Source organism: Diadema antillarum, unplaced genomic scaffold, assembly GCF_040938485.1.
Source record: "Diadema antillarum isolate AM-2024a unplaced genomic scaffold, OU_Dant_1.0 scf00000146, whole genome shotgun sequence".
NCBI lineage: Eukaryota > Metazoa > Echinodermata > Echinoidea > Diadematoida > Diadematidae > Diadema > Diadema antillarum.
Genome location: NW_027271035.1, coordinates 2,601,699 through 2,627,775, shown reverse-complemented (window position 1 = coordinate 2,627,775; position 26,077 = coordinate 2,601,699). Strand labels below are relative to the sequence as shown.

Sequence of the window (26,077 nt, the reverse complement as noted above, 5' to 3'; positions counted from 1 at the left end):
GAAACTCTGTGTCAGGGGTCATTTGGTCAGGTGCTGTGCCATGAGGAAAACAAAGAAGTGCTTTCAGATCTCTATTTCAGTGGTGCAATTTTTTTTTTTACACTCTCTGTTTTTGAACAAAGTTTGAACAAATTTCTTCTTTTTTTTAAAGCCACGAAGACACCAAGATGCAAAAATGAGTGTTGTGATTGTGCTTAGTTTCTGCGTTAGCTGTGCATGTAATCATTCCAGGATCAGTCTCTGCTTCACTATTTGAAATGCCAAACTTGTGTAAATTCTCGCTTTCTAAAACCTGCGTCTTTTGTGAGTAATGATGTAAATGTACAGTCGTCACCCGAACTGTCCCTGGCCAAAATACCTGCACCCTCTATACCCTTCATTGTATTGTAATATAGTCTTAGTAGTAAATGTTCAACTGTAGTGCCAAAGTAACGTGAACCTGAAATAGGTTTTTAGCTATTACCGTTGTATATATATCTGGTATTTTTAGGATGTCATCTGGTGAATTTTGTATCGTTGAGGTGAACTCTGTATACATGTACTTTGTATCTTTGATCTGGGCAGATATTGAGTCTGCACACAATCAGTCCATTGCGGCATATAAAATTGCAAAAACATACACAGAAATGAATTGTATGTGATGTCATTTTGTTGGCTTACAGTAAACTTCTTCTTTTTGTCTTTTTTTTTTGTCATGGAGATGTGGAGTTAAGGCAGGGAAGGGAGAGAAAAGCACACAGAGAGTTAGAGAAAAGAGATGAATATAATAATGCAAAAATGCATAGAGAAAGCATGGAAATGAGAGAGTAAGAGTACTAGATTGAGTGTGCATTTGTAGGATGTGGGTTGTGTGGACTCTAGTCAATCACAAGAGAATGTACATGTATGTCAACAAATTCCTCATTTTCAATTTTTTTTTTTTAAATTCCTTATTTAAAATTGGCTCCAATACCCCCTTTAAAAACACCCTCATAACAGGTGTATATTCATAAACTTCAGATAATCTTTATCACCTTGATACTCTGCCTAGCCTGTACCATACATATCAAAGCACTGGAACCAAAAGATAGGTGTCACATTTACAATGTACCATTACCAAGTCGCCTTACATGCATCCACAAAACTACATTGCATCTCGCCCAGATATTTGACAGTGAGTTCCAGTCTTGTTTCCACTCTATTTTCCCCTCAAACAGCATTGCATGTAGGTAATTGCACTGATCTCTGATGTTCAGACTCATCTCGGAGCCTACGTCAGCAATCAGTCCCAAACTGTGGCAGAGTGAGGCAGAGTAAAGCTGCGTTTACACCAAATCCGGCACGGGTCACGAAATAGGGTTTTTGCTATAGTACGCCAAAAGGAACCATGTCTGGTTCTGTTACAATATCACTTCCCCGCTAATGATTTTGTTACAAAATTAATCTTTTACTGTTGATTTTGTTGCTCTTGATTTTGACATAATAACATTTTGGGTGATTTTGTACCGAATTACTGATTCTTTTTTTTAACAGAACCAGACATGGTTCTTTTTGCCGTACCATAGCAAAAACCTGACCCGTTGCGGCCTTGCCTGTACCATGCTCAGTGTAAACGGGGCATAAGCATGGACCTACTACACGTGGACAGTCATTATTTAGTTGATTAAAGGCATAGTATAATTCCAGTTGGATTGATGACTTCAGGTTTCCAACGTTTTTTGTTGATGATTTTTTTTTTTTGGGGGGGGGGGGGGGGAGGTAATGAGAACCTCTTGAAAGAGCATGTAATTCTAAGAGAAAGTTAAAGTTTATTTGATGAAAATTGGTTTTGATATGGTTGAGGTATCCAAAAACAGCATGTCCGAATAAAAGATGGGACCCACCTTTTGTTACAACCAATTTGTTTTACTTTGTTTTTGGATGTCTCAGACATTTCAAAACCAACTTTCATCAAATAAACTCTGAATTGCTTTTAGAATCGTATGTTCTTTATCATTTCATAAATGGTTTATAGGTACAAGTGTATCTTGCAAAAAGTTGAAATATAAATCCTCCATCTCAACCAAAACTACATGTGTATTCCATCCCTTTAATACATGCCTCTGTCTATGCCAAAAGTGTCACAAAAACATTTAAAACATTCTTCCTTGCTTTGACCTTATTATCTATGCCGCCGGCAAGCCAGAGCAAAATACAACACAGCTTTGATAATAGAAATGCGCAGAATACAATTAGTGTCTTAAATCATGGAAAATGCATGTCCAGTTGTGGTATGTATTGGTACATCACCACTCAGACATTTTCATTAGAAAAATGCATGTAATCAATTTTCCACCTTTTCCGCACATTTTTAAAGAGTAAAAACAGATACACGAGGGAAGAGGATTTACTGTCTTACTATGGTCAAACGTGTGTGCAATAGCAAGCGATTCGGTTATTTCCAATCGAATGACACAAAATTAGTCATGTTCTGAGGTTTGCTGCTTCTCACCAGTGGCATTTATTTAAAGACATTTCGGTCTGAAAAGATGCATCAGCCAAATATAACCGGAATTAGGGAAACAAATCTTTTGTCAGTGACGACTATGCATGGTTATGCAATCATCATTTTCGAGACATCTGCTTGTTCTCATTAAGATGCGCATAATAATCAGGTGACAACGGTTCTCGGAAGTCGAAGTGATTGGATTCATGGAAAGTCCATTCTTGAGTAGGCTCATGGAAAGTCCATTCTTTAGTCGGTCCATGGAATAAGCAAGACCGAGATCCAGATTGTCCCACCATGACATGGTCACACTTAAACCATGTTTGACAAAATTTTATAAATGCATTTTGACCCCATGCCTTTCAGGGAAAAAGAAAAAAAAAAACAAAACAAAACTGTCCAGCATCAACGGGGACATATGGACAACCAAAAACTTCAATGCCCTAGGCCTTGTAGATGCTAAGTGCAAGCAAAGTTTGTATTACAAATGCAACATTTACATATAAATATGACAAAAACAGGAAAACTACTGATGAAAGTAAGTTTATTGCAAATTTTCTTCTGATTCAGCGGACTGGATGTACAAGTGTGTGTGTGTGTGTCGGGGGGGGGGGGGGGGGGGGGAGGGACAACAAAGTAGATAAGAATCAATTAAATGTTTGGTCATGCATCTTGAAATCATCTTTACCGGCATTAAAATCTGGCAGACACAAATTCCAACTCACCCTCGACTATGAACTGGAATGCTGAATATTTAGAATATCTGCAATGTCAATCTATGTTGATCCAAAGTTGATTTTGATAAGTATACTATAAAATCAAGGTGGCAGTACAACTTGTAGAAGTTTAATAAACATTGGACATCAATTAGCAAGGTTCTGAAATTCCAGAAACCTTTCTATTGTGTTTTTGGGAACAGTAGTACTGATTGCAACCGCTATACCGTATGTCCCAAAAAAAAATACAACAGGACCTTCCGCAATGATAACTTTACAAATAGTGAATCAATCCAAATACAATTTCAGGGTATGAAACTATAACTCATTGCCCACATCTTGTAGAAAACCCCATTCGATTTGATTCAGTGATTTAATGGAAATGAGGAATTTGGTAGAGCATGTCAGGAATCTCTTCCCTCCAAGTTCTGTCCATTGTGTTCACAGTCCAAGAGCATCCAAGTGCTAAACTTGGAAGAATCAGACTCGTGACATGCTTTACAACAAGCCACATTTCTTTGTGACCGCGTAACCAAATTGAATGGGGTTTCTGCAAAATAGAACTAAGATGTTATATTTTAAGATCCTGAAGTAGCATTTACAGTTTAATCATATTGGGAGTTTTCAATGCGAAAATCTGGTTGTAACTTTTTTTGGGACATACTATATAACTATGCAATCAGATGGTGATAAAGTTATCAGCTCACAATCCTCTACTTTGTTTGCACACACACACACACACAACACAGACACACAGACACAGACAGACACACACACACACACACACACACACACACACACACACACACACACACACACAAACTAGTAATATGTACTTGTGGGAGTGCCCCATTGTTTTCTACATAGACAAATACTCCCACAATGTTAATTTTTACCCCCACAGTGCCTGACTAAATAAAGCAAAACATAAGATGGAACCCCCACAATGTACCTCTTGCTTGTCTACACTTGTAATACAAACAAAACTTTTCTTTAAGTCAATAATTTGGCAACTAAACCCCCCATGAAGGATAACAAGCTTTTCGTTTGGCATCAGTAAATGTCAAATGAAAGAAGTAAAGGCATGAGCGCAGGTGAGTGGGGGACTTGTAAGGTGATCACATTATCATCTCATCTAATTTGCATACAAGGTTGCAACTCTACAATCACTTCTTTGTAAAGACATGCCAAACTTTAACAGTCCGTCGACTTTTTCATCCATGTCTTATTTTGTTGAAGCCCTAATCTCAATCTGCTTGTCTGATTTTGCTCCATTCAGCAAAGTCAATTTGTTCATGGTGTGCAATTGCACTGTAAGCATTCTGTACTTGTGTAAACAAATACATTGTACTGTACATACTGTGCAAGTCCTAAATTGTGTAAAGTAGATAAGCTCCCTTGTGTAGAGATGGCACACCACTCATTTGTGCATATTGCATTCATTTATTTTTGTACATCATGTCCTATAGAAGGACAAACATTCCTCAAATGCATAATGCAATTATTCATTCAAGTCAAAAATAGGCCTACAGTCACCAACCCTGTTTGAATTCCTGGAGATGTGTGGAAAGGCTGTCAAAAGAGCGTCTTAACTTTGCTATGATGTCATCACACTAAATCTGTATCAATAATATAAATTGTACATTATTCTGGTGATTTCCTAGAAATGAACATTGCAGTATATGGGTCCTGATGGCCTCGATATACCATCAACATTTAAGCACCTCTTCAGATCAACAAACTTTAATGTCAGCATTGCATCTAGCAGCCAGATATATTTCTATTTCAGCAGCGGAAAACATATCACTGACAGCTAAGCATGAGATGCGGTGCTTGGTAGTGAAGTGTCATGCGCCAACCACATGTTTTATCTGCCCTTTCCCGGTACCTTTGATACAAGGGGCATGACGGCAATCACTACTGTTGAGTGTGAGCAAATTTAAAGCTTTTCATTTCAATTTTCCCCAAATGTTGCAAAGGGAAGTGCATCTGATTTTACAAGTAGAACTGGCATGGCACAAGATTTTTTGTCAAACCACAGACAAGTTTCAAAATGACAAGGAGGAATACGATTGATAAACATTTTCAGCCTTTCACTTATTACCTATAACAAATTCTAGGGAGTGAGGAATATAATATGTCGAAAATGTCTGTGGGTACGCAAGCCTCTTTCTGAACAAACACAACTACCAGGATATTTTTTCTTGTTCTGTCAGTTCACTGTAGCTCATTCACATTAGGCACATTATGGATAGCATCAAGCCTCTACGTAAAACATAAACAAGGTACATTAATCATTTGCAGAACAATGTCTTCGCAAATGTGCTCTCGACAGAGAAGGGCAAGTTTTGTTGTGGGCGTAACTACTCACAATACAGATTCTGAGAACCACCCGAGAATTCATATAAATTCTCACTACTTACACTACATGTGGCTTAAATACAAGCATGACTGATCTATCACTGGAAATATTTGTTAATTTATTGCATACATGTGAATGTTTTCAAACACCTTGTTGCAGACAAGAAAGCAGGCACAGAACTCAGCTTTTGGCCTCCTCAAAGAGTAATCATGCCCACACAGTGACAGATACGTGTAGCTAACTAAATCTGTAATGTAAGTTCAATGTCAAACCAATCGTTCAACTTTATCAATCTCCTTAACTATACAGAGATACATGTATATCAAAGAAACAAAATCTTTGAACAGCGATCCAAATATTATAGACATACATGTATCTTACTCTTCATGTATTTCCTAATCATGACTTTTTTTTTCACTGCATAGAATGACAAGTGACACTTGAAATGCAATATTGTGATACATTTTTGATTTGCAGCATGGTAAACAGTAAAGTGCCTTAAATAGCCATTTTCAAAAGGCAGGACATAGAACTTTATCTGAACATCCCTAACCACAAGCTACAAGGGCATTGACGCAGTACACTATAAATTCACCATTTGTTCCTCAACTGTCATCAATTCGTACCTAGCCATTTGTCCCTTTTCATTCACTTGTGACATAACTCTTTGTGCATTTTTAAAGCAGATACCGCAGTCACAGTAAATAAACTGTATAGTCCCACAAGCATAGATTTGCAGCGTGTTGTCGTGCTTATTGTACAAAGTGGAACTACAATGTACATGACATGACAGAGTAATTCCCTGATGATGATGAACAGCATATATTGCGTCATTTATCTGTGGAACATTCAAAGGCGTCCAATCACCAATCGCTTCACCGAGACAGTCTTCACCTGCAGCTGCTTTGATGAATGAACGACTCAGTGACATCTTAGATGAGTCACTGCATTAGCAGAGAACATGTAAAGCAAACCACAACTTCTTAAACACTGTACATGGTCTACAGCATTATGACCCTCAGCTTCAAAACTTACAATTTTGAATTTTAGCTCTTTAAACTTTTCTGTTCTTTCTCATGTGGAGCACACTCAGTGCACTATATATTTCTGTTTGTTTAAATCAGTATCATGTAGATCCTCCAAATATCTTGGTCATAGCTGCAGACAATTTGCTGTAAACTTGTTTTTCTCTCTTCACCAGCAGTCTGTGCTGTTCGAGGAATAATTTACTTTTCGGATCGTTGGCCAGGGCGGTTTGGATGTCTGCCCTGGCGCACTCAAACTCGTCCAGGGCCAAGTACGCCTGACATCGACGGTACAGGGCCTTAGTGTTCTCTGGGTCACCCTCGAGGGCGTAGGTGCAGTGAGTGATGACATCGGAGTAGCGTTTGTGCTTCAGCTGGCATGCTGCCAGGTTCAGCGAGCAAGTCCTCCTCAGTCGACAGTACTCCTCTCTCTCCTCCTCCTCCAACCTCTTCACTCCGTCCGGGTGGCAGATGCTGATGATGCATCGGAGGGCCCGGATGTAGAATTTTTCGGCCAGCTGCTGCTTTCCCTCCTTGAAACACTGGGTTCCAAAGGACTTCAGCTGAGACACTCGCTCCAAAATCTCCCTGGTGCTCATCTGAAACACTTCCTTCTCTCTGCTGAAATCATGGAGCGTCAAGCTGATGGAACATAAGACATCTTTGTCACATGCTAGACGAGAGTCTTCCATATTTCTGTCTTCACTTTGTTTTCTTAAGATGGAGAGCTTGCATCTCTCTCCCTTGTGCATGGTCTCGAGACAAGCATCTACCACCTCTGAGAACTCCTCACAGCCGTTCCCAAGAATGACATCGCTTTCTCCCAGGGGATACCCCAGCTTGATTTCCTCTTGGACAAAAACAGGGGAATTCAGGAACTCTATTGTTACATGACACCTCGCTCCATCGTTGGGCGAAGTGAACCCAGACCCTTTCTCCATGATGTCCTTGGCAAAAACACCATCAGGTGACATCCAGGAACTGTAGGAATCACCAGAGTCCATGAGCTTTATGTCATGCAATGAGCTGTCCTCCAGGACAGCATCACCTGAAGATACATCCCCCCTCGTCTCTGGAGAAGTGGATGACAAGTTCACAGCCGATGGCATGTCTTCACCCCTGAACTCTGTTTCAGCCATTTCCGATCGACTCTCAAGCCTCAGACAATGCTTGTTTGGGGTGCCCAGCCCACCTAGCAGGTGAAATTAGAAATAGAAATTATAATGAGTTTGTGCAATAATACATTATCGAAAAGGGGATAAAGAGAAAAAGATCTCATGTTTAGAGACACAAATCAAATCTTCCTTGCACATTTTACCAAACTACACTCACTGCATCACAACAAAAATTGTTCAGTTACTGCCCCTGGTGATTGATATTCAGCTTCATACTCATATGCAATTTTCCAGGTAAAGCAGAAATGCAGACTTCCCAAGAGAGCTCTGCCAGTGCGAATAAAGTCATTGAAAAAAAAAAAAAAACATACATAACGGCTGTCTTTGGATTCAAGCCTACAACAAAGGAATAAAAATAAACATTCAATTTTTGTAAAGACGTTGTTAGAATTAGAAATGATTCAAGTTTGAAATTCAAGGAAGTAATCAGTACAGTATATTAAATGATGATAGCATTTTGGGCTTTTACTACTTTAGAAGAGTTAAAAAAAAAAAAGAAATCCAACAAGACAAAACATAATTACTACCATGTACTATGAGAACTACTGCCCATTATTGGCATCATCCATAGGTGCAATGATCATAGCAACTTCAATTTCAATGAAACAAAGATGGGGGGGGGGGGGGTTGTTTCAAAAAGAATTTAAGTTAGAACTTAAAAGTTATGATCAACTTAAAATTATGGTATATATTCCACTGGTTTCTTTTTTCAGTTTTATCTGTTTTCAGAATCCACTTCAAATTGTTAAAATTTACAGAAAAAATCCTGCATCCCTTACTAATTAAAGCCTGTATGAAAGTCTCCAAAATTTATATTCTTATGTTATTGTAGTCACACACGGCAGCCTATCATAATTTGAAGTCGATCTTACAATTTAAGATCGACTTCAATTCTTTGTGAACATCTCCCTCGAGTGGAAGCCATGCCTCGTGAATATGGATGTTCACGCATGGGTTTCTTAGCCCAACGAGACGCCATGCGAAGTGCTCTCGTGTTGTGTACAGCGACAGGGCGCAAAGCATAGGCTTACTGCGACCAGCCCGAACGCGAAGTACAACTGTGACTGTGTGAAGGAGTGCCCTGGCTGGGGTAAGCATGGGCTTAGCTTTGCTTTTGCCTTTATACCCTTGGCTTTCCTTTTGTAACACGGTGTCAGTGACTCAGTGCATATACCATCAAATGATCTATACACTGGATATGCCATATATCAGTAGGGGTGCTGGTCCGAGAATGAGGATCGTATTTGTATATGAGGGTCGTCTTCGTATACGGTGACGACGTCGCAAGCTGCCGACTTCTCGGCGAACGGCGTCCGGATAAATGAGGACGCGTCCTTAAAAACCGATATAAGCTTAGAAAGCTATGATTGTCCCCAAAAGTAAGGACGCAAAAGCGCGACTGTTGACTGCTTCTTGCTTTGACCCTCGTAAATAAGGACGATGTGCAATAAACAGAGATCACTGCTTTCACTGTTTTCTGTGTGCCCATGCATATGTTTTGTTGTAAGTTGAAGCTGACATACATGTAATACACTATACATGTATGATATAGGGCTATCTCAATAATACACTGTACAAACGTACCTTCGTTGTACCGCTGCATGCTGCGCATTGCGACATCAACAAGTCGAGCAAATTTTGCGTTTCTAGGACCAATATGGATCGAGTGTTATTAGTGAAATGCTCTTCAACCTAATGTGAGTATCGATGTCCTACTATCATTGTGATGTTTATACAGCTACAAGCATAACATTGTACCTACAATTGTAGATCTATGTAAAATTTAGAAGATCTCTAGATCTAGATGAGCTTGGATTCATGGACGTTTCGAATTCAAGATATACTGTAAATTGTGAATAATTCTTGCAAGCGGCCTATTGTAGCATGTTGACTTGTATGTGAAAGGCAGATGAGTTTCACGTCAGTTTACGTCTATCATTTAATTACTACAATTATTAATTGAAAACGACACACATTTAGTATTTTCCATTCAATGTTATAGCGCTGATGAAACCTGCATGTATTAGAAGTCTTGTGTGGGTATGCATGTGTCACTGGGGGTGTTTGAGATACCCAAATGCCAGGAAATTGTTATCATACATCAAGAACAAACAAACAAACAAAACAAGCGCCAAGAAATCAGGTACCGGTACCAATTAATCACAAACGCACACACACACAAATCTTCACATTTTATTGCCAATTCTATAGACAAAAAAAAAAAAAAAAATCAGCTTTTAAACAAAAATAGGCACAGGTATCACAGTACACTATACATGCATGTATCCTTTCTGTGCTGACAATAATGCTATAGACTAGAATTATAATACCAAAAAAAGACTAAAAGCCTAATTACATTGTACGCCTAGAATAATGAAACATTCAGCAGTAAGATAACGTACTGGAAAGCAAAAAAAAAAAAAAAAGAGAGAAACAAATAGATCAGTGACAATTTAAGTATAACATACATAATAATAAACTTAGTAAATTGTAAAAGATTTTAGAGTATTGAACGTGAAATTGCACTTTAATTGTTATTAAACAGTTACCAAACGGTTTGGCTTAGACAGAGCTTGGCCTTGGAGTTGCCGAGGAGGGCACAAACAAAAGTATGACTTTATTATAGGAGCTGATGTCAAGACTTTTTATCTTTTGTCCTCGGAAAAAGATAGTTTGGTGACTTTTTTTTTTCAGTTACAAACAGAATGGGCAGATGCTAAGCACATAGCTGTTCATACACAGCAACATATCAGGAAGGAATCCCTTAACATTATAAACAACACCGTTGGTCAAGTACACAATATTTTAACATTATGCGTACACTTTATGATCTTACTTTGATATCACACAAGTTTTCCCCGTTTCGAAATAAAAATATTTTCTTTTTCTACAGAATTAATTCATGAGAAGTTAAGGTTACAGCATCATTCCCATCAAGAACAAGCTGAAGGAAAGTCATTGAGCAGTAATTCTGGATGTTAATTGCATGACAACAAGTGCAAGCTATGCTTCATGACGCCGTGACACTGGTACTGAGAGCCGCCGGGAAAGCCGACATTCGTGAGGAGCAAGCCGAACATGCGAACATGAATTGAGAGTAGCCCAACTTGCATGAACATGTGCCCTTCAACATCAATTTCTAGAACTGCTGTCGTGTTCTGTCCACCAAGATCATTCCCTAAATCAAAGAGAAGAACAAATTAATACTATAATTAATGTGTACAACAAAAGTAACTCGGCAGTTTAGAGTGTAGTGGGCAGAATTATACATGAAATAAACACATCTGCACACTAAAAGGTATCTTGCCGAAGTACAGTGTACTGACGTTAGAACAAAGTCTTTGGGATCGGCAGTTTTGTTTCGTTGTATCAAAATTTTGTGTACAACACAAAAAAAAAAAAACAACACTCAAATATGTGATTATCGACTACTCATAATACGCTAAAAAGCAATATTAAATGCAATGCTATCACTTTAATTTCATCGATATTGTACATTTAATAGAGAAAGTTGTTTGTACTTCATGCTTATAGTTTGAAATCACATCAAAGTAGTTGAGGATTCGAGTACTATTCTAAAGGTTCGTTGTTCCTAATGTCCGTTGTACTATAAAAGGTTTGCCGTTTCGACGGGTCGTCGGTTTTACGGCTCGCTATTCCCAAGGTTCGTAACAGTTGTTCAAAAGGTTCTTTTTTAAATGAAAAGGAAATTTATGGTTTGTTATTCTGAAAGTCCATTAATCCGAAATGAAGTATCATTCGATTTTTCCGAAGGTTTGTTCATCTTCAATGAAAGGTTCTTTTTATATGAAAAGGAAATTTTAAGGTTTGCTATGCTGAAAGTCCATTAAATTTAATCCGAAATGAAATACCGGTATCATTCGTTTTTTCCGAAGGTTTGTTCATCCGTCAATGAGAAAATGTTAGTTATTTCATTTCGTTTATCATAAAATGGAAATAAGGTTCATTGTTCATAAAAAAGATCGTTCATCCTTAAATGAAAACGGTTCATTATCTGAAGACTTGTTGATCTAAAAACAATTATGTATGTTTTTGTTAGCAGTCCTATAATCACCTCTTCATTTTCGGATTAACAAACGATTTTCATTTCCGATTAACGAACCTTGAAACACAAAGATTCCAAACATTTTTAGGTTAAGGAACATTCGTAATAGCGAACCTTATTTCATTTTCGGATTACTGAACGCAAGGAAAAATGAATCTTCGCAGTAACGTCATATGCCATACAAACTATGTCGCAATGACGGACAGTAGTTTATTTCGGATTTGCAACGAACATCTAGGTACACTGCAAACAGAATTTGTGTGTTTTGGAATTACGAACCTTCGGAAAAAACGATCGTTATTTCATTTCGGATTATCTTATAATATGGCCTAGTGCAAGTTCCCTGAAACGCAGAGCGATTTCTATTTAAACCCACAAAAATGTGATGCGTTCTTCAACAAAGAGACGCTCGCTAAATTTTTCTTATGCTGAAGTCATACTGTATATCGTAAGCGTCCCGCATTTCGTTATAGGGCCTTATAGAATAAATTTCGTTCATTTTTCTTTTTCAATGTCGCCCGGAAATTACTTCGTTCAATCGAAAATTTAGCTATAAACGTTTTACTTTTGAGCGACTCAATGACGTTTATTTTTAGATCTTAATTTTTGCATGTGCTTCGACGTTGTAACAACATGTCGTTCGTGGTAACGCAAGTGCACCATATCAGCTCCTCTTGCCAACGCAACATGCAGAATCATTGTTGAGCATTAATAATGATTCAGGGAAGAGTGGAGAGCCTATTTCAGGGCTGCCATTATCCTACACATCGTACGATCTTACCTTGCTCAACTTCGATTGTGCTGTTGGGATCTGTGCCATAAGACAAGGAAAGAAAATATATCAAAAACTGTTAAGAAATGTTCCAGTTTCACAGAGAGAATACAAATATGCAGTGTGATATTAATACTGAATCAGATTGGTAGCAATATATCAATGTTACTTTTATGTGTAACGTTGCTTACCTTGTTCGTTTTGGCCTTCATTACGCAACTCCTTCATTTCGTGAATGTGAATATCCATCAGTTCTTGGAGGTCATCTTTATGAAATTAACAGATGTAGTTTGGTTAGTATACTTGCATCTAGATTCAAACAGAATTGATGTGCACACGTGTAACACTTCTAAAGAAGTACGCATGTAATTTGTTTCTGCTTATGATGCGCTTATGATGCAATAACCAATAAAACAAATGTGATATCATCATTCACCGACCAATTAATGAAGCATGCGTGTGGGCCATCATGTGAGAAGTTCTGGTAACTTTTCTTACCATAGCACTGGCCTCTCCCCTCACTTGACTCCACGATGACGGGCGTGCTACCGCCGGACCTACAGGTGAGAGCTCACCCTCACAGATACAATGATTCATAAAATCAAACACTGTTTGGTTAAACTATCAGCACTGCATACTCTATAACTGTAGTGCGACTAGTCTTTAAAATTGCTGCAGTACTCGCTTACGGGAGCCATTTTCAAGTTTATTTTATAAATCATTCGATCATAAGGATTTTAAAAATGGGAATATCATTTAGATGCGATCGAAAGAAGTATCTTTGATAATTTCGTTTCCACTGTTTCACAATTATTTTTTTTCGTTTGTTTTTGTTTTGTTTTGTTTATAGAGTTTTGTTGTTAGTTTTATTCAACCGTTCCTTGAATATTAAAGCACTTGCCGTTTTGTTTTTGATCATTTAAATGCCCATGTGCATGCATACATTATACATGGGGAAACTAGCGTCGGTAGCTGCGCACGTGCAGTCGGACATACAACACATTACTAGCAAGTAGTTTTCAACACAACGATGTGTTCACAACGGGATTTGTAGGTACCGGCATACAGTCGCCAAACCAGACAATCGGAAATCGGAATATTAATTAACAATAATTAGAATTAATATTTTATTCATAAGAAATATTCATACCGTTCAAATTTGCCGTAATTCCACTGCAAAGTGCATTGGTGACTTCGTAGGTGTGTTAAGTTGCTCCATGATGCGTGTACATGTATTGCCATTGACAGCACAGCGACTTTCACATTTCGCGCGGTAAATCCACGGGAAGACGGACAACCCACGAAAGTAGACGGTGAACTAGGGGTATTTGTACACGAGGAATCCGTTTATCGCATCTAGAACGTGCGGTTCGGTACCCCTAAGCCCGCAAAGCCCCGAGGAAAAAGATCGTCCGCGAAAAAGCTACCGATCCCGATTTTCGCGGACGCGATTTGTCCGCGTTTACGAAGATACCCTCGTCTGTGCGGACGATCCGCATTCTCGGACCAGCACCCCTACTGTATATGGCATTAGTTTACAGGCAGGCGTGTATCTTTGCAATCACACACTTTCTGGAAATCCATCCATTTCAGTCCAGTCTTTTTTATTCAAACACTTTTTTACGTTATGTTATGAATCAGTAACATTATATCCACTATCCCATACTCCCAAGCCAATGGCATTAATGAGTCATGAGGCACTACTAATTACACGCAGCCGCTGTCGTGAAGCGAGTTCGCACAGCGGTCTGGTCAGGCTAGAGCCTAGAGGCAATACCAATCCGACAACACTAGTACTGAACTTACAAAGTAATAAGTATGTGGGACTACGTACAACTACAAGCAAGAGGTTCACTGACGAAGACTTAGCAACTCGAGTTACAATGATTGTACAGAGAAGACGGGTAATCCTACAAAAGTACATTAACACTACTCACCTTAGCTCTATTTCAAGGCCTGATTTACGGTGTATAAACACTACATCACTACAATAATGAGAAAGGTACGCCCTTCATAATTCATTGGGCAATTGGGAGCATACATATCATTACGAAGTTCGGTCCATCACGCGTACTACTACTAATACTGCACACATGTTATGCACGCAAGATGATGCTGGAAATACCGGAAGCGAGCTGACTAAACCCACAGGGTCACCACAGAACTCGTTCTGTGAGGGTCACAGGGGATGTTTCATCAATTTAGTCAGCGCTGACAATTTCAGCGAAATCCTCGGTTTTGATTGGCTGAGAAGCTCTTGTCACTGACTGTTACCATTGTACTAATTGTCAGTGACTGACAACTTGTCAGGGCTGACAACTTTCATGAAACGGTCCCCAGTCAGATGTTGGCATCACTGAAATCTATCACTACTGGTTATACCATGGAGCTACTATTACTAACAGAGATACCATGGAGCTACTCTCTGTCAGTAGCTCCATGGTTATACAGTACAGTACAGTACAAGCACATCATTCCTCTGATCCCCACCCCCACCCCCCCCCCCCCCCAAAAAAAAAGGAATATTCACAGATGGCTTGTACTCTCAGCTGAGTGCATTCGTTGCTCGATCTTTTGCATTTTAGTTTCGCAGGCTGGGGATCGTAGGCCTATTGTTTTGATCCAGAGAATGGCCAACTGAATAATTATGTAATCAGCTCTGCACGAAATTTGATATAGCCATGATTAGATGATGAATCAAACTAATGTATGTTTTCTTAAGTGATTTGTTGAATTTGAAACAATGATGAAAATAAAATAATTTCCCTGGGAATGAACTTATCTGTAGAATATATTTATTTTCTAGCTGTGGACTGGTGAGCTTTCTTTGAGGAAGAGGCCTGGTGTCTGAAATATAAGAGGTTAAATTTGAAGTGCATACATGGGATAGGTAGGGCCTACACTAGCTCTAATTCTGGAGATATCTATTCAGTGTTTGATAAATATGATGGTGAGTGCAAACCTGTGCTGAAATAAAGTCTCGGACACACCATTTGAAATCTCCCAGATTGTTTTAGTAGGCTACCTATGAGGAAACTGAACTGCTGAGTAAAGGAAATTAATCCCTCGCGCGGTGTCACAGCATGCACATATCGTTTATACTATAGGACTATCATTATGAATTTCTTCATTATTTTTCACAAATATAGTGACAGAATCTAGTCTAACATTTATATTTAAAAAAAAAAACTTGCACCGAACAAAACAAAATAAAACATTTGCTCTTACTGTCACCGTTATACATAGATGATCTGCCTTTGGAAATGACATTCATCTATTTTTGCATTCAAACCTAATCTTCCAGTCACTTAATTTTCCAGTCACCTACTTCATACCAGTTGCAGGACCGTCAACACGCGGAAACCCACTAAAGATTCAGGTTCCATTTGCCAGAACTCACTTGTTTCAATCCACGTTCTACCCAGATGCTATTCGTCTGTGGAATTCCCTACCACCTTCCACCATTAGCTGCACCTACTTGGAGATCTTCAACGAAGGAGGTGCAAATTGTAAAGCTCCGATGAGCTTTCGTCTTGTTTTTAGCTGCACATAGAAAACTGTAGAAGATTTTTACCTGCATACTGTACACCCAGCACTTGACAAGCACAAGGTACGATAATACGCCAGAGGCGGACTGTACCTGACTGGAAGAAGAAGAAACTTTTCATTACTGTAAAGATTTGCAAACTGAAGTCGAATTACCGCAATGTTTGTTACTTCATAGTGTAGTGTAGACCCGCGCTATTGAAAGATGACTGAGCATGCACATCATCTGACTCAATTTGACTCCATCGCCAGGAATCCTTCTTTTGTTGTTCATCGAAAAAATACGGGTGATATACTCCTATACGTGACATAATATATTCACGAACTTCCGATAAGCAGTTGACCCAGTTATTTTATTTGCTACACGTGTTCGTTTTCCCTGAAGTCCGCGGATACCCTGCAGGGTTTGAACAGACGGACACAACAGCAAAGTGAGTGAACGCTGTACAATGCACTACAATTAGCCGAAATCTCTCCAATTAAACTCACGTAATACAAATTTCCTACCCTTTCGCAACTTCCTTATTTCGGAGTATAATTCTGTTATATAGACTTAATGATTCAGTTAGACCTATACTCATCGCAAGTAAGAAACAATAACGTTGATCAGTAGGGGCCTAATCAAGGAGACTTTGTAAAATTAAAAGGTAGACAACAGGTGATTATCCTATAGAACTTGCAGGCTGTTAAATCGTTGTTGTATTCTCCTTTAAATCCTAATACTTGACTTCGCGAAGCTCGGGAGCCCTCTCGGGGACGCAGTATAGTAATCCCATATTTGTGCGCTACTATAGTAGGCCTACTTAATTGGTACATCTATTACTATCATCAGTGAACTCAGCGACTACTATGTGGCGTCATCGAGGGTGAATTTCCTGAGACGACGAAGCCAAGACAGCAGAGGGACTGGAGAGAGAAAAGGGATATCACCGAGGGGGGGGGGGGGGGGGATCAGCCAACTATCTTTCTTTCTACAAATTATTGTTAGCACTATATGTTTGCAAGGTATAGCCAAAGAGTTCAGACCTCATGTTTTCAGGCAAACTACATGCGCAAAGCATGATATTCCTGATAACAAACATATACACAGATATACGGTACACTTATACTGTACGTGCATAGTCTACATACATACAACCACATAATCATACATGATCGTATAATTATTGTAGCTAGGCGACATGTATATCATTATCCTTGCAGCTCGTAATACACGTGACTGTATACTTGTATTACAAGTGCGTCTTAATTATTATGATTCAAGAGATGTAAAATGGCCGGGTTGATCCGGCGGTTTTGTACAATGTATCAGCCATGACCTAAAGCCGTTACTTATGCGATGTTTCACAGAGGTTGACGAGACCGGATACTTATTTTTTTCCACGCGTGACAACGCCAAGCATACTCATCTCTCCTCTCCACCCCCTTTCCCTCATTCCCCCCCCCCCCCCCCGCCCTCCCCCTCCCTCTCTCTGCCTCTCCCCCTCCTTTTGCAGCTACCTCCTCTTCTCTATCACTTCTCTCTCTACGCTTCCTATCTTTCTCTAATGCTTTATTATGACGTGTATTAATCGTCATTGTCAATATCGCGCATTTTTAGTTGACAAAAGTGCGCGCGCTTTACTGTGGAGTCATCTCCATGGTGATTCAAGATCGCATCACTGTCAATCACCGCCCCAACTATGTACAGTAACCCCAGCTAGCTCCAGCCACACACGACACACAACTAGACGCCCCTTGCTATTCCTGTTTTCTACCCCGTCTCTTCATCTACACGCAACTTATCTCGTAGAAAAAAACAACAACAGAAAAACAGAAAAATCTAATATCAAGAGTAATATACATTTCCTTTTCAAGAACAGTAAGTAACCTACATACATGATCAAACATTAATTTTGTTTCAGCCGGGGTCTCAGCTCACTTAAAGGTCAAGTGACATAGGCGAAGGACATTACGTAACTAAGGTTGCGGAGGCCATAGATACAGCGGACGAGAAACATAACGGATCAGCATCAATATTCATTCACAAGCGTAAACAGGAGAATCGATTGGTGACTGAACACGGTGCGTGCCAAGTGAGTCATCCATGGGATATCACCGTCTACGCACACACCCGTGGGTATACGCAGCACTGTGCGAGCGTAACTCGTTCAGTTGTCGCGGAGAAGAATTCATCGACGGACGAACACACTCGACCTCTCCCTATAATTTACGCTGTCTGTGTGTGAACGCTGTCATCGCCGTACCACAACGAAATTCCAAACCACAACCATGGACATCACAGAATAGTAAGTATACATTTGACTAATCATACTACGTTATAAATGAGTTGGATTTGACGATGAATGTTGACTGATATTCAGGCATACTCCATTGAAATAGCGGCGTCTTCACACTACATGCTCAAGTCAATTTCACTCCACGCTCGGCGCTTTCTCAGTCACCGCCCACTCTCCATTGCTTCGTAGTATTCCGTCACAAGCCCTTAGTCTCTCACTCCAGCCCTGAAGAGATTTAAAATGCTATTTATTATCTGGTTCAGATGATATCTACATTTTACTAACATTGTTCAGTATAAATAACTTGAGCGAACAGTAGGACATAGTTTGTCTGCATCCAATGTGGGTATGAGGCCGTCACTCGCTTGTGAATCTGCATTTGGAATTACATGACCATGTTTTGATCCCTTCGCAGCTTTTATATTATTTATGTGAATACGATCAGACTGACTATGTCGCGGTGTTCAAATACGATATTATTAACATATTTGTACCGTTAATGGACATTGCTCGCATTCATGAGAGCAATTTAGGGCCTATACATGTATAGTGCACCCATGATTTTGTGCGTTTATCGTGATGGACGATTGACTTTCAGTCTTCGTATTCTCGTTTTGCCTTTTATTGCTCTGAATTCGTCACTTAATATTTCAATCTCTTCATAGAAAAACTGACGTCGTACCGTTTATGCCGATAGTAAAACAACCTTCTTTCACCATTTAGAGTAAGACCATCGAACAACCGCTACTACTGCCACAACCGTTGTTGATTCCGTTCCTGATCTGTCACATCAGGTAGTCACACCTAAGTGTGACTGCCATTAAACGGCCACACTATAACACCACAATTCCGCATAATACACCACTACGCGCAATCCCTACATTCTTATACTACTATACCACCTTTACTATCCATTAGCAACATACCCCTGCCCTGATACCTACACTGTATTACGAGATTACCATTGCGTGATGGGCCCTATATTGTTCTTCAGACACTGAATTCTGACACTCTATTCAGTAATCACCTCTTCCCATTTAATGATAGATATTGTTAAAGTCAACGTTTTGTTCTTCTCCCCGGGTCCTTCTCTGGCTATGTTGCTTGGAGCTACGATTGGGATTACTGTAACAAGTTACAAGCTCGCAGTCAAGTTCATTGTCCTTTAATCACCTAATCTGCCACACAGTCCAACATAAACTTGGGAAGCGTATAAGTCGGCCCCGACCTGTTAAAGATCAAAGACACACTTTTCAGGCATAGAATGTATACATGGTCACTGAAATGCATTTCAGTGATTGTCACCCTTATGGTGTCTTTTGTCCCGGTAGTTTACAGGAAGCTGTTATCACCTCTTGAAATAATCCTATGTTTATTTTCTCTTTGCCCCATTGATATAGACAAGCCTTTTCCGTGTGTAATCCCATATTATAACATTGCACTGTAGCCTATCCTATTTATGGGGGACAGCCATCACTGTGTAATTGTTGTTGAGATTAGTGCTTGAATAAGACCAAGAGAGACTCTTTGGAGAAGGCATGCAGTCTGGGTCTTGCTTCCTAGGAGTCGAAATGATCAGGGGGGTGTTTCATCAATTTAGTCAGCGCTGACAAATTTAGTAAAATCCTTGGTTTTGATTGGCTGAGAAGCTCTAGTCTCTGACTGTTACTATGGTAATTGTCAGTGACTGACAACTTGTCAGCGCTGACAACTTTCGTGAAACGGTGCCCTGGGCCCCATTTCATAAAAGATGCTAGGATATCAACTCTTGCTGGAATGACAACTTCGCATAGCAACAGCCAATCAAGAAGCTGGATTCTTGCCGTTACCATGACAATGGCTATTCCAGCAAGAGTTGCTATATTATCATATCAACTTTTTATTCATGAGATGAGGCCCATATGTCTGTGTGATTGATTTCTGCCCCCTGTTAAGAATATTATTAAGACACAATACTGTATAATTATTAATATTAACTTTTTGTATGTTTCTACTCGTTCGGTTTCCCCTCTGTTTTTCGAACTGCTGTTTCTCTTTATATCCTCCTTTTCTGCTCATGCCCTTCTTTCGCTAAAATACTCCTCTCCCTCCTTCTTCATTTCCTCCCATTCTTCTTCTTCTTCTTCTTCTTCTTCTTCTATCAATCTTCACTCCTCTTCTGAATTCTTCTTCGTCGCATGTTCTTCACCCGTTTCTGTTCGTATCATATAGGCCTACCCATCATGGAGGAACTCCATGATATACCATTTGCTGCCAATTGTTGTGTGATAGCTATACACACGCACATGTCGATAATGACTGTGTGAGGCCCGTTACATTATACGTGCGAAGAGGGGGTGAGTCACTCATACATTATTGATGAATACACAGGCCTATTCCGTAGGCTAAGCGATTACAAATGCATATAGTAGTCATACATAATTATTATGGACATGACCTATGGCATGTTTTGAACCCTTTGGAATTATGGTATCACGTAAAGTGCATTATACTGGACATTCAAATGAGTACTTAACACAGGTAAGTTTAGCTCACAAATCACTTTTCTGAAACAGAATCAGCCGTGAGACAATGTGGAGAAAAAAAAGAAAACAATATTAATAATAACAACAACAGACAAACAAATCGAAACAAACATGCAAAAACATATTAGAAGACACACACACATACAAGTATAGACTATAGTTTCCGGGAAGGTGAAAGAGACAGGACATGATAACATCTTGGCAACAGCTCATTATTGGCGGCAAGAGCAATTCGAGAGATATCCTTTACCACGTACAAATGCACAAGAAGTTTATGCATAATATAGACAAGGTCTTTCGTAATACCTTCGTGTGCATAAAGTTCTGTATAGTGTGTATTTGGATTACTTTCACTTTACCTGTAATTAACCCCTGAAATGATGGCAGTTGTGTTACATCCTTATCTAGAAATTCACTCGATAAAGCAAAATCCGTGACGAGAGTAGCGGAAATCGTTATCTAATACTCATTTGACTTAAATAGGTTTATAGCAATGAAGTTACAACTGCCAGATCCATAAACGGTAATTTCAATAAAAGTTGCCATACATCGTGTTTTGTTAATTCTCTTTTCAATCTTCGATGGAAGCTAATTTAACATATAAAGAAAATGAATATAAAGTTATATAGAGGAAAATCAAGCGGTAATCTGTCTTTATGCGACCGAAATGTATCGTTGTATAATCAATTGTGCAAAACTATAACTGTTGTGTTGTTTACCAAAGAAAATTTGCTATAGATAGAGGCAATATACACGAACAAAGAAAACAACGCCCACCAGCAACACCAGCAAAAAGTAAAGCATTTGAATAATGGAATTTTATTATAGTCATTGTAAATAGCTTGTTTCGCATTCTGTACCACCCCATGTCAGTACATGAGCTGATGATGGAAGAATGATGGGATTCCCAGAGTTCTTGCTCGCAGGTCTCGTATATACGCCCATAAAAAGAGAACTAATGATCTTTTCTTTTAAATAATGAATATCATAATCAGCCGTAATGACGGACTATCAGCGACAGCTGCTTCTTACCGGAGTAAACCAGGTTATTATGTTCACACAATATTAAAGGCATCACTGTAGAATGAGAGTGTGTGTATTGACTCTCGATAACATCTTTATATCTGCATGCGACTGATAAAGGAGAGACGTGCAATCTCGCCCATTATCGCTGTTTTAAGTGTTTTGTCAATAATACCTTGAACTCTCTTGTAAAAACCCAAGGAAAGGTTGCATCTGGTGATGTTATCTGATGATGTTGGGTCTCTGCAAACACACTGTCTCGTGATAACAAAATCGAAATGTTCCTCCTCAACGGTATATTAATGGTGTAATTTTGTTAAAAACTAGTAGGCCTGACAAGTGTTTTTTGGCTGAAACACTTAAGAACGTCTCACAATAGCCTAGTTTTGGAAAAGCAAGATACATTGTATATTCTATACTCTGTGGATTATATTTCTTTTTTTCCCCCTGTTCTGGGATGGCTCAACTAGGCAGAAATGTTGGAAGTACCTTTAGGCCCTATGTTGTTAGCTTCCGCGTATTCTGATAAATTTGAACAAGCAGGTGTATTCCAAGTCGGTATCTTACAATGTGTATTCGCTATATATGTTTTTTTTTTTCGTTGAGGCTTTATCCTTTCATTATTATTTTTTCTAGCTGTCTCTCCAAATGGGGATCTAGTTAAGAGGCGTATCCAATGTTTATTTCACATAATGCGACATGATGTCCATGAATGGAATGTCGTTGAATGTTTGTTGAATGAGTCATCGTCAGCAAACCCTTCGAGACAAGATGCTTTGTTTGGTTCGTGCATAGACCGGTGTACAAACACACTGTGGTTTTATTTGTTCCGTACAAACGCGACCTTCATTTTTTATGTTGCCCGACATAGCGACAACGAAGGCATGTATCCAATTATTTGATTACTGACTTAGTGGCTTGTAGGTCTACAGCACGCACGCTTGAATCGTCTATTACATGGGGGCCAGTAAGAGTTCAAAAAGAAATATCCAGGAATTTGACCACATTGTTTGTAATAGGACTAGCTTCGAAGCACTCAAGTTTTGTTCAAGTAGAACTGTAATTAAAAACGACGCTTGATAGCGTGCGTTTACGGAACAGCAATCTTGAAAAATGGCTATAAGTTCAAATTCGCAACCGAATAAGACAAACTGAAAACACAATAGAGGACGGGGAAAAAAGCGAATACGGCTCACGTCATTCAAATAAATACAATACTAAGCTGCTATACAATAGTATTGTTATACTTGTCGTGTTTTCTCTTTTTTTCGCCGTCTACCCGGCAAACGTCATAAGCTAATACTGTTTTGATTCCGTGTAAACATTAACTTGTGAGAAACGAATAGAGAAGGGTGAAAAAGCGGTCGTACTGATCGACTGGACCGATCTGAAACGTCCATATACAAGATAATAATTATCATACTGGTGGTAGGTGAGAAGACAGTAATTGCTGCCTCGTTTGTCGCAAGAAGACAAGCGTTGAGCTCCGTCTCACATAACTATCAGGGGCTTTGAAACTCCTTACGCAGTCCGGTATTTCATGATCATTGCGCCAAGCTCAGCTGATCCTGTGTCCTATTGATACTGGGTTATTGCGATATGCCCTCAGCAGCCCAAAACCTTTTGTTTTTGCGTTGTTTTTGCTTTTTACTCTTGTTTTGATGACAGTTTGAATTGCCACATCGTTTGTGTACGTATTGTATATATACGTATGGTGTGATATGGATCATCTCCATAGTGTCTGCATAGGCCATAATGCGCGTTGGTAGAGGGATATTCATGGAGTGTGGTGCGTATAGAGTGCGATGCCTGACGATCGATAGGGTCCTCGCATTCCTAACTCCTACCACTCTAAACTATGAAAATTAGTAATTCCATATCAGAACAATAACTCACATACGGCGCCTTCTAAGCATTTTCCATTGACGTCAGTCACTTACGTTGGGCATTCTCGTCAGTGTTTTTTTTTCATCAAGGGTTGCTGGGATTTTTTTTTTTTTTATTACAAGGTCATTGTGATGCATGCATGGTTTGTATGACTTGCGTTACACAGCACTTGAGAACATTAATTTAATAGTTTACCGGTACATTATTTGCGCGTAAGCTTGATTCCACAGCGTGAGAGGGAATTGGCCAGTCAACAATAAACGTTCTCATATTTTTGGTGAAAAGAGTACATCTGCTTCTTCTGTCTGTCCGTCTGTCTGTCTTTCTGTCTATCTGTCTCTCTGTCTATCTGTCTCTCTTTCTTTCACAAACGCACTCAGTCGCTTATTCTTCTTATCTATACAGCATTACACTTTGTTTGCTACACGCGACGTATAATTGAACTATACTTGCTTTCCTTTGCCAATACCTTCAATATACAAAATATTTGCAGGACAGTTCAGAAGAAGGGTAACTCTTATTAAGGGACGTTCGGATGGCGTAATGTTCCACGAATCTCAGAGCTGTTTACTTTGCTCTTTGGTCATGCTGGTAGTCGTGCTAATATCAATTTACCAAGCTCGTATGTTCTCTTCTATAAGGACATTTCATTATTTGTGTGTGTGTGTGTGTCTGATACATGTCTGTCTTGTCTGTGTCCTTGTGTTTTATTCTTTCTTTGTGTGTATCTATCCGGTCAGTAATTCTGCTCACATACAGCCATCATGTCAGTCGAAAAAGTAGTTCGTGACTTAGTCGAAAAAGTAGTTCGTGACATGGCCGAGAAACTTGTCCTATTGCCCGACCTCGCATCACAAAAAGCTTGAGCAAAATGATTTCAGGGAATCATCTGAAATACATGATTACTGTGAGTGATCGCTGTTATAATGCAGATTTTAACATATTTGAGATATCAAGGGCATTGTTTAATACATCGCGAATGGTAATAAGCCTGAAAAGACAGTGGAGATCTTTAAGCCAACGAGCTGGGATGTGATCCAAGACCCATTACCAGACCAGTATAAGACATTAAACATGCAACTTCCTGATTTCTTCCAACCATCTAGCTGCGCTGTACACCACCAGTGGCTGGTGTGTGTATACCGTTTCAACTTAAGGTGAATAAATATCAAGGGGCAAAGGAATCAGTCAATCAATCAATCAAGAGTGTATTGAAACCGAAAGAAGCTTGTGTACGACATGAAAGGCAGAATCATGAGGCAACTAGTGAAACACACGTGACTTTGTCAACTGGTCTACTGTACAGGTGCTCAATAATGGCGAATGCCACAAAGTAGGGTCAGATTGGGTCAAAGATGTGTATTGATCCCAAGGCTGCCAATTGTTAGATATTCCTAGATGTATGTTTGCCATGATTGTAGTCGTGCAAACATTTTGTCCAGCATGTCCAATCTTGTGTGTGTGTGTGTGTGTGTGTGTGTGAGTAATTTATGTCGATTGCCTCACGTGCAATGTTCGCCTCTGTATATTTCAAGGCGGATTCAGGTGAGTGTTTACCCAAGCCATCTATTATTGCTGTGTAAACGTTACAATGGCTTCCTTTTCCGACTATACGAAGCAGTGAGTCATTAACCACATTATGGGGTTATCTTTTCTCTTTTCTTCTTTTAGTTGTCATAAGTCTGCAGTTTCTGGTTTGTGGATTTCCGTGCGTAGAAGCACCGTTCGTCAGGTTTAGGGCGCGTTTACACCGAGCACGGTACGGGAAACGGTCCGGGTTTTTGCTATGGTGCGCCAAAAGGAACCATGTCTGGTTCTGTTAAAAATGAATCAGTAATTCGGTACAAAATCACCCAAAATGATATTCTTATGTCAAAATCAAGAGCAACAGAATCAACAGTAGAAGATTAATTTTGTAACAAATATTGTACTAACAGAACCAGACATAGTTCCTTTTGGCGCACCATAGCAAAACCCGGCCCGCCGCCCGTACCGTGCTCGGTGTAAACGGGCCCTGTCGATTGCGTTTGCATCGTAAGGAAATATATTTGAAAAATCAGAGACGAAAGTAATGATACAAAGTCGAGACCAATTGCCCTCTTCGCCTTCATCTCATAGTACTCCCGAATAGTATGCGTGCTCAAAGAATTTGATCTTCTGCGATTTGCACGAAGGACTTTGCGCGTTTATTTCATGAAAGGCTTGCGGTAAGAACATAATATTGACACCACAGTTTA

The 26,077-nt window shown here is 39.4% G+C and overlaps 2 protein-coding genes across 2 annotated transcripts in view; one reads left to right on the top strand and one right to left on the bottom strand.

The window, feature by feature from the left end:
• Positions 1 to 6,565: 6,565 nt before the first annotated feature.
• On the bottom strand, positions 6,566 to 14,633 carry LOC139721607 (uncharacterized). Its single transcript, XM_071632939.1, has 2 exons — positions 14,518 to 14,633; positions 6,566 to 7,759 (listed from the first exon to the last, which is right to left on the bottom strand). The coding sequence occupies exon 2, from the start codon at positions 7,704 to 7,706 to the stop codon at positions 6,669 to 6,671; it is 1,038 nt and encodes a 345-aa protein (XP_071489040.1). The 5' UTR covers positions 7,707 to 7,759; positions 14,518 to 14,633; the 3' UTR covers positions 6,566 to 6,668.
• LOC139721649 (phosphatidylinositol transfer protein alpha isoform-like) overlaps positions 13,114 to 26,077 on the top strand; it is a 26,506-nt gene continuing 13,542 nt past the window's right edge. The window contains exon 1 of the mRNA XM_071632979.1: positions 13,114 to 13,143. Coding sequence (XP_071489080.1) covers positions 13,114 to 13,143 — 30 coding nt within the window. The remainder of the gene's footprint in view (positions 13,144 to 26,077) is intronic.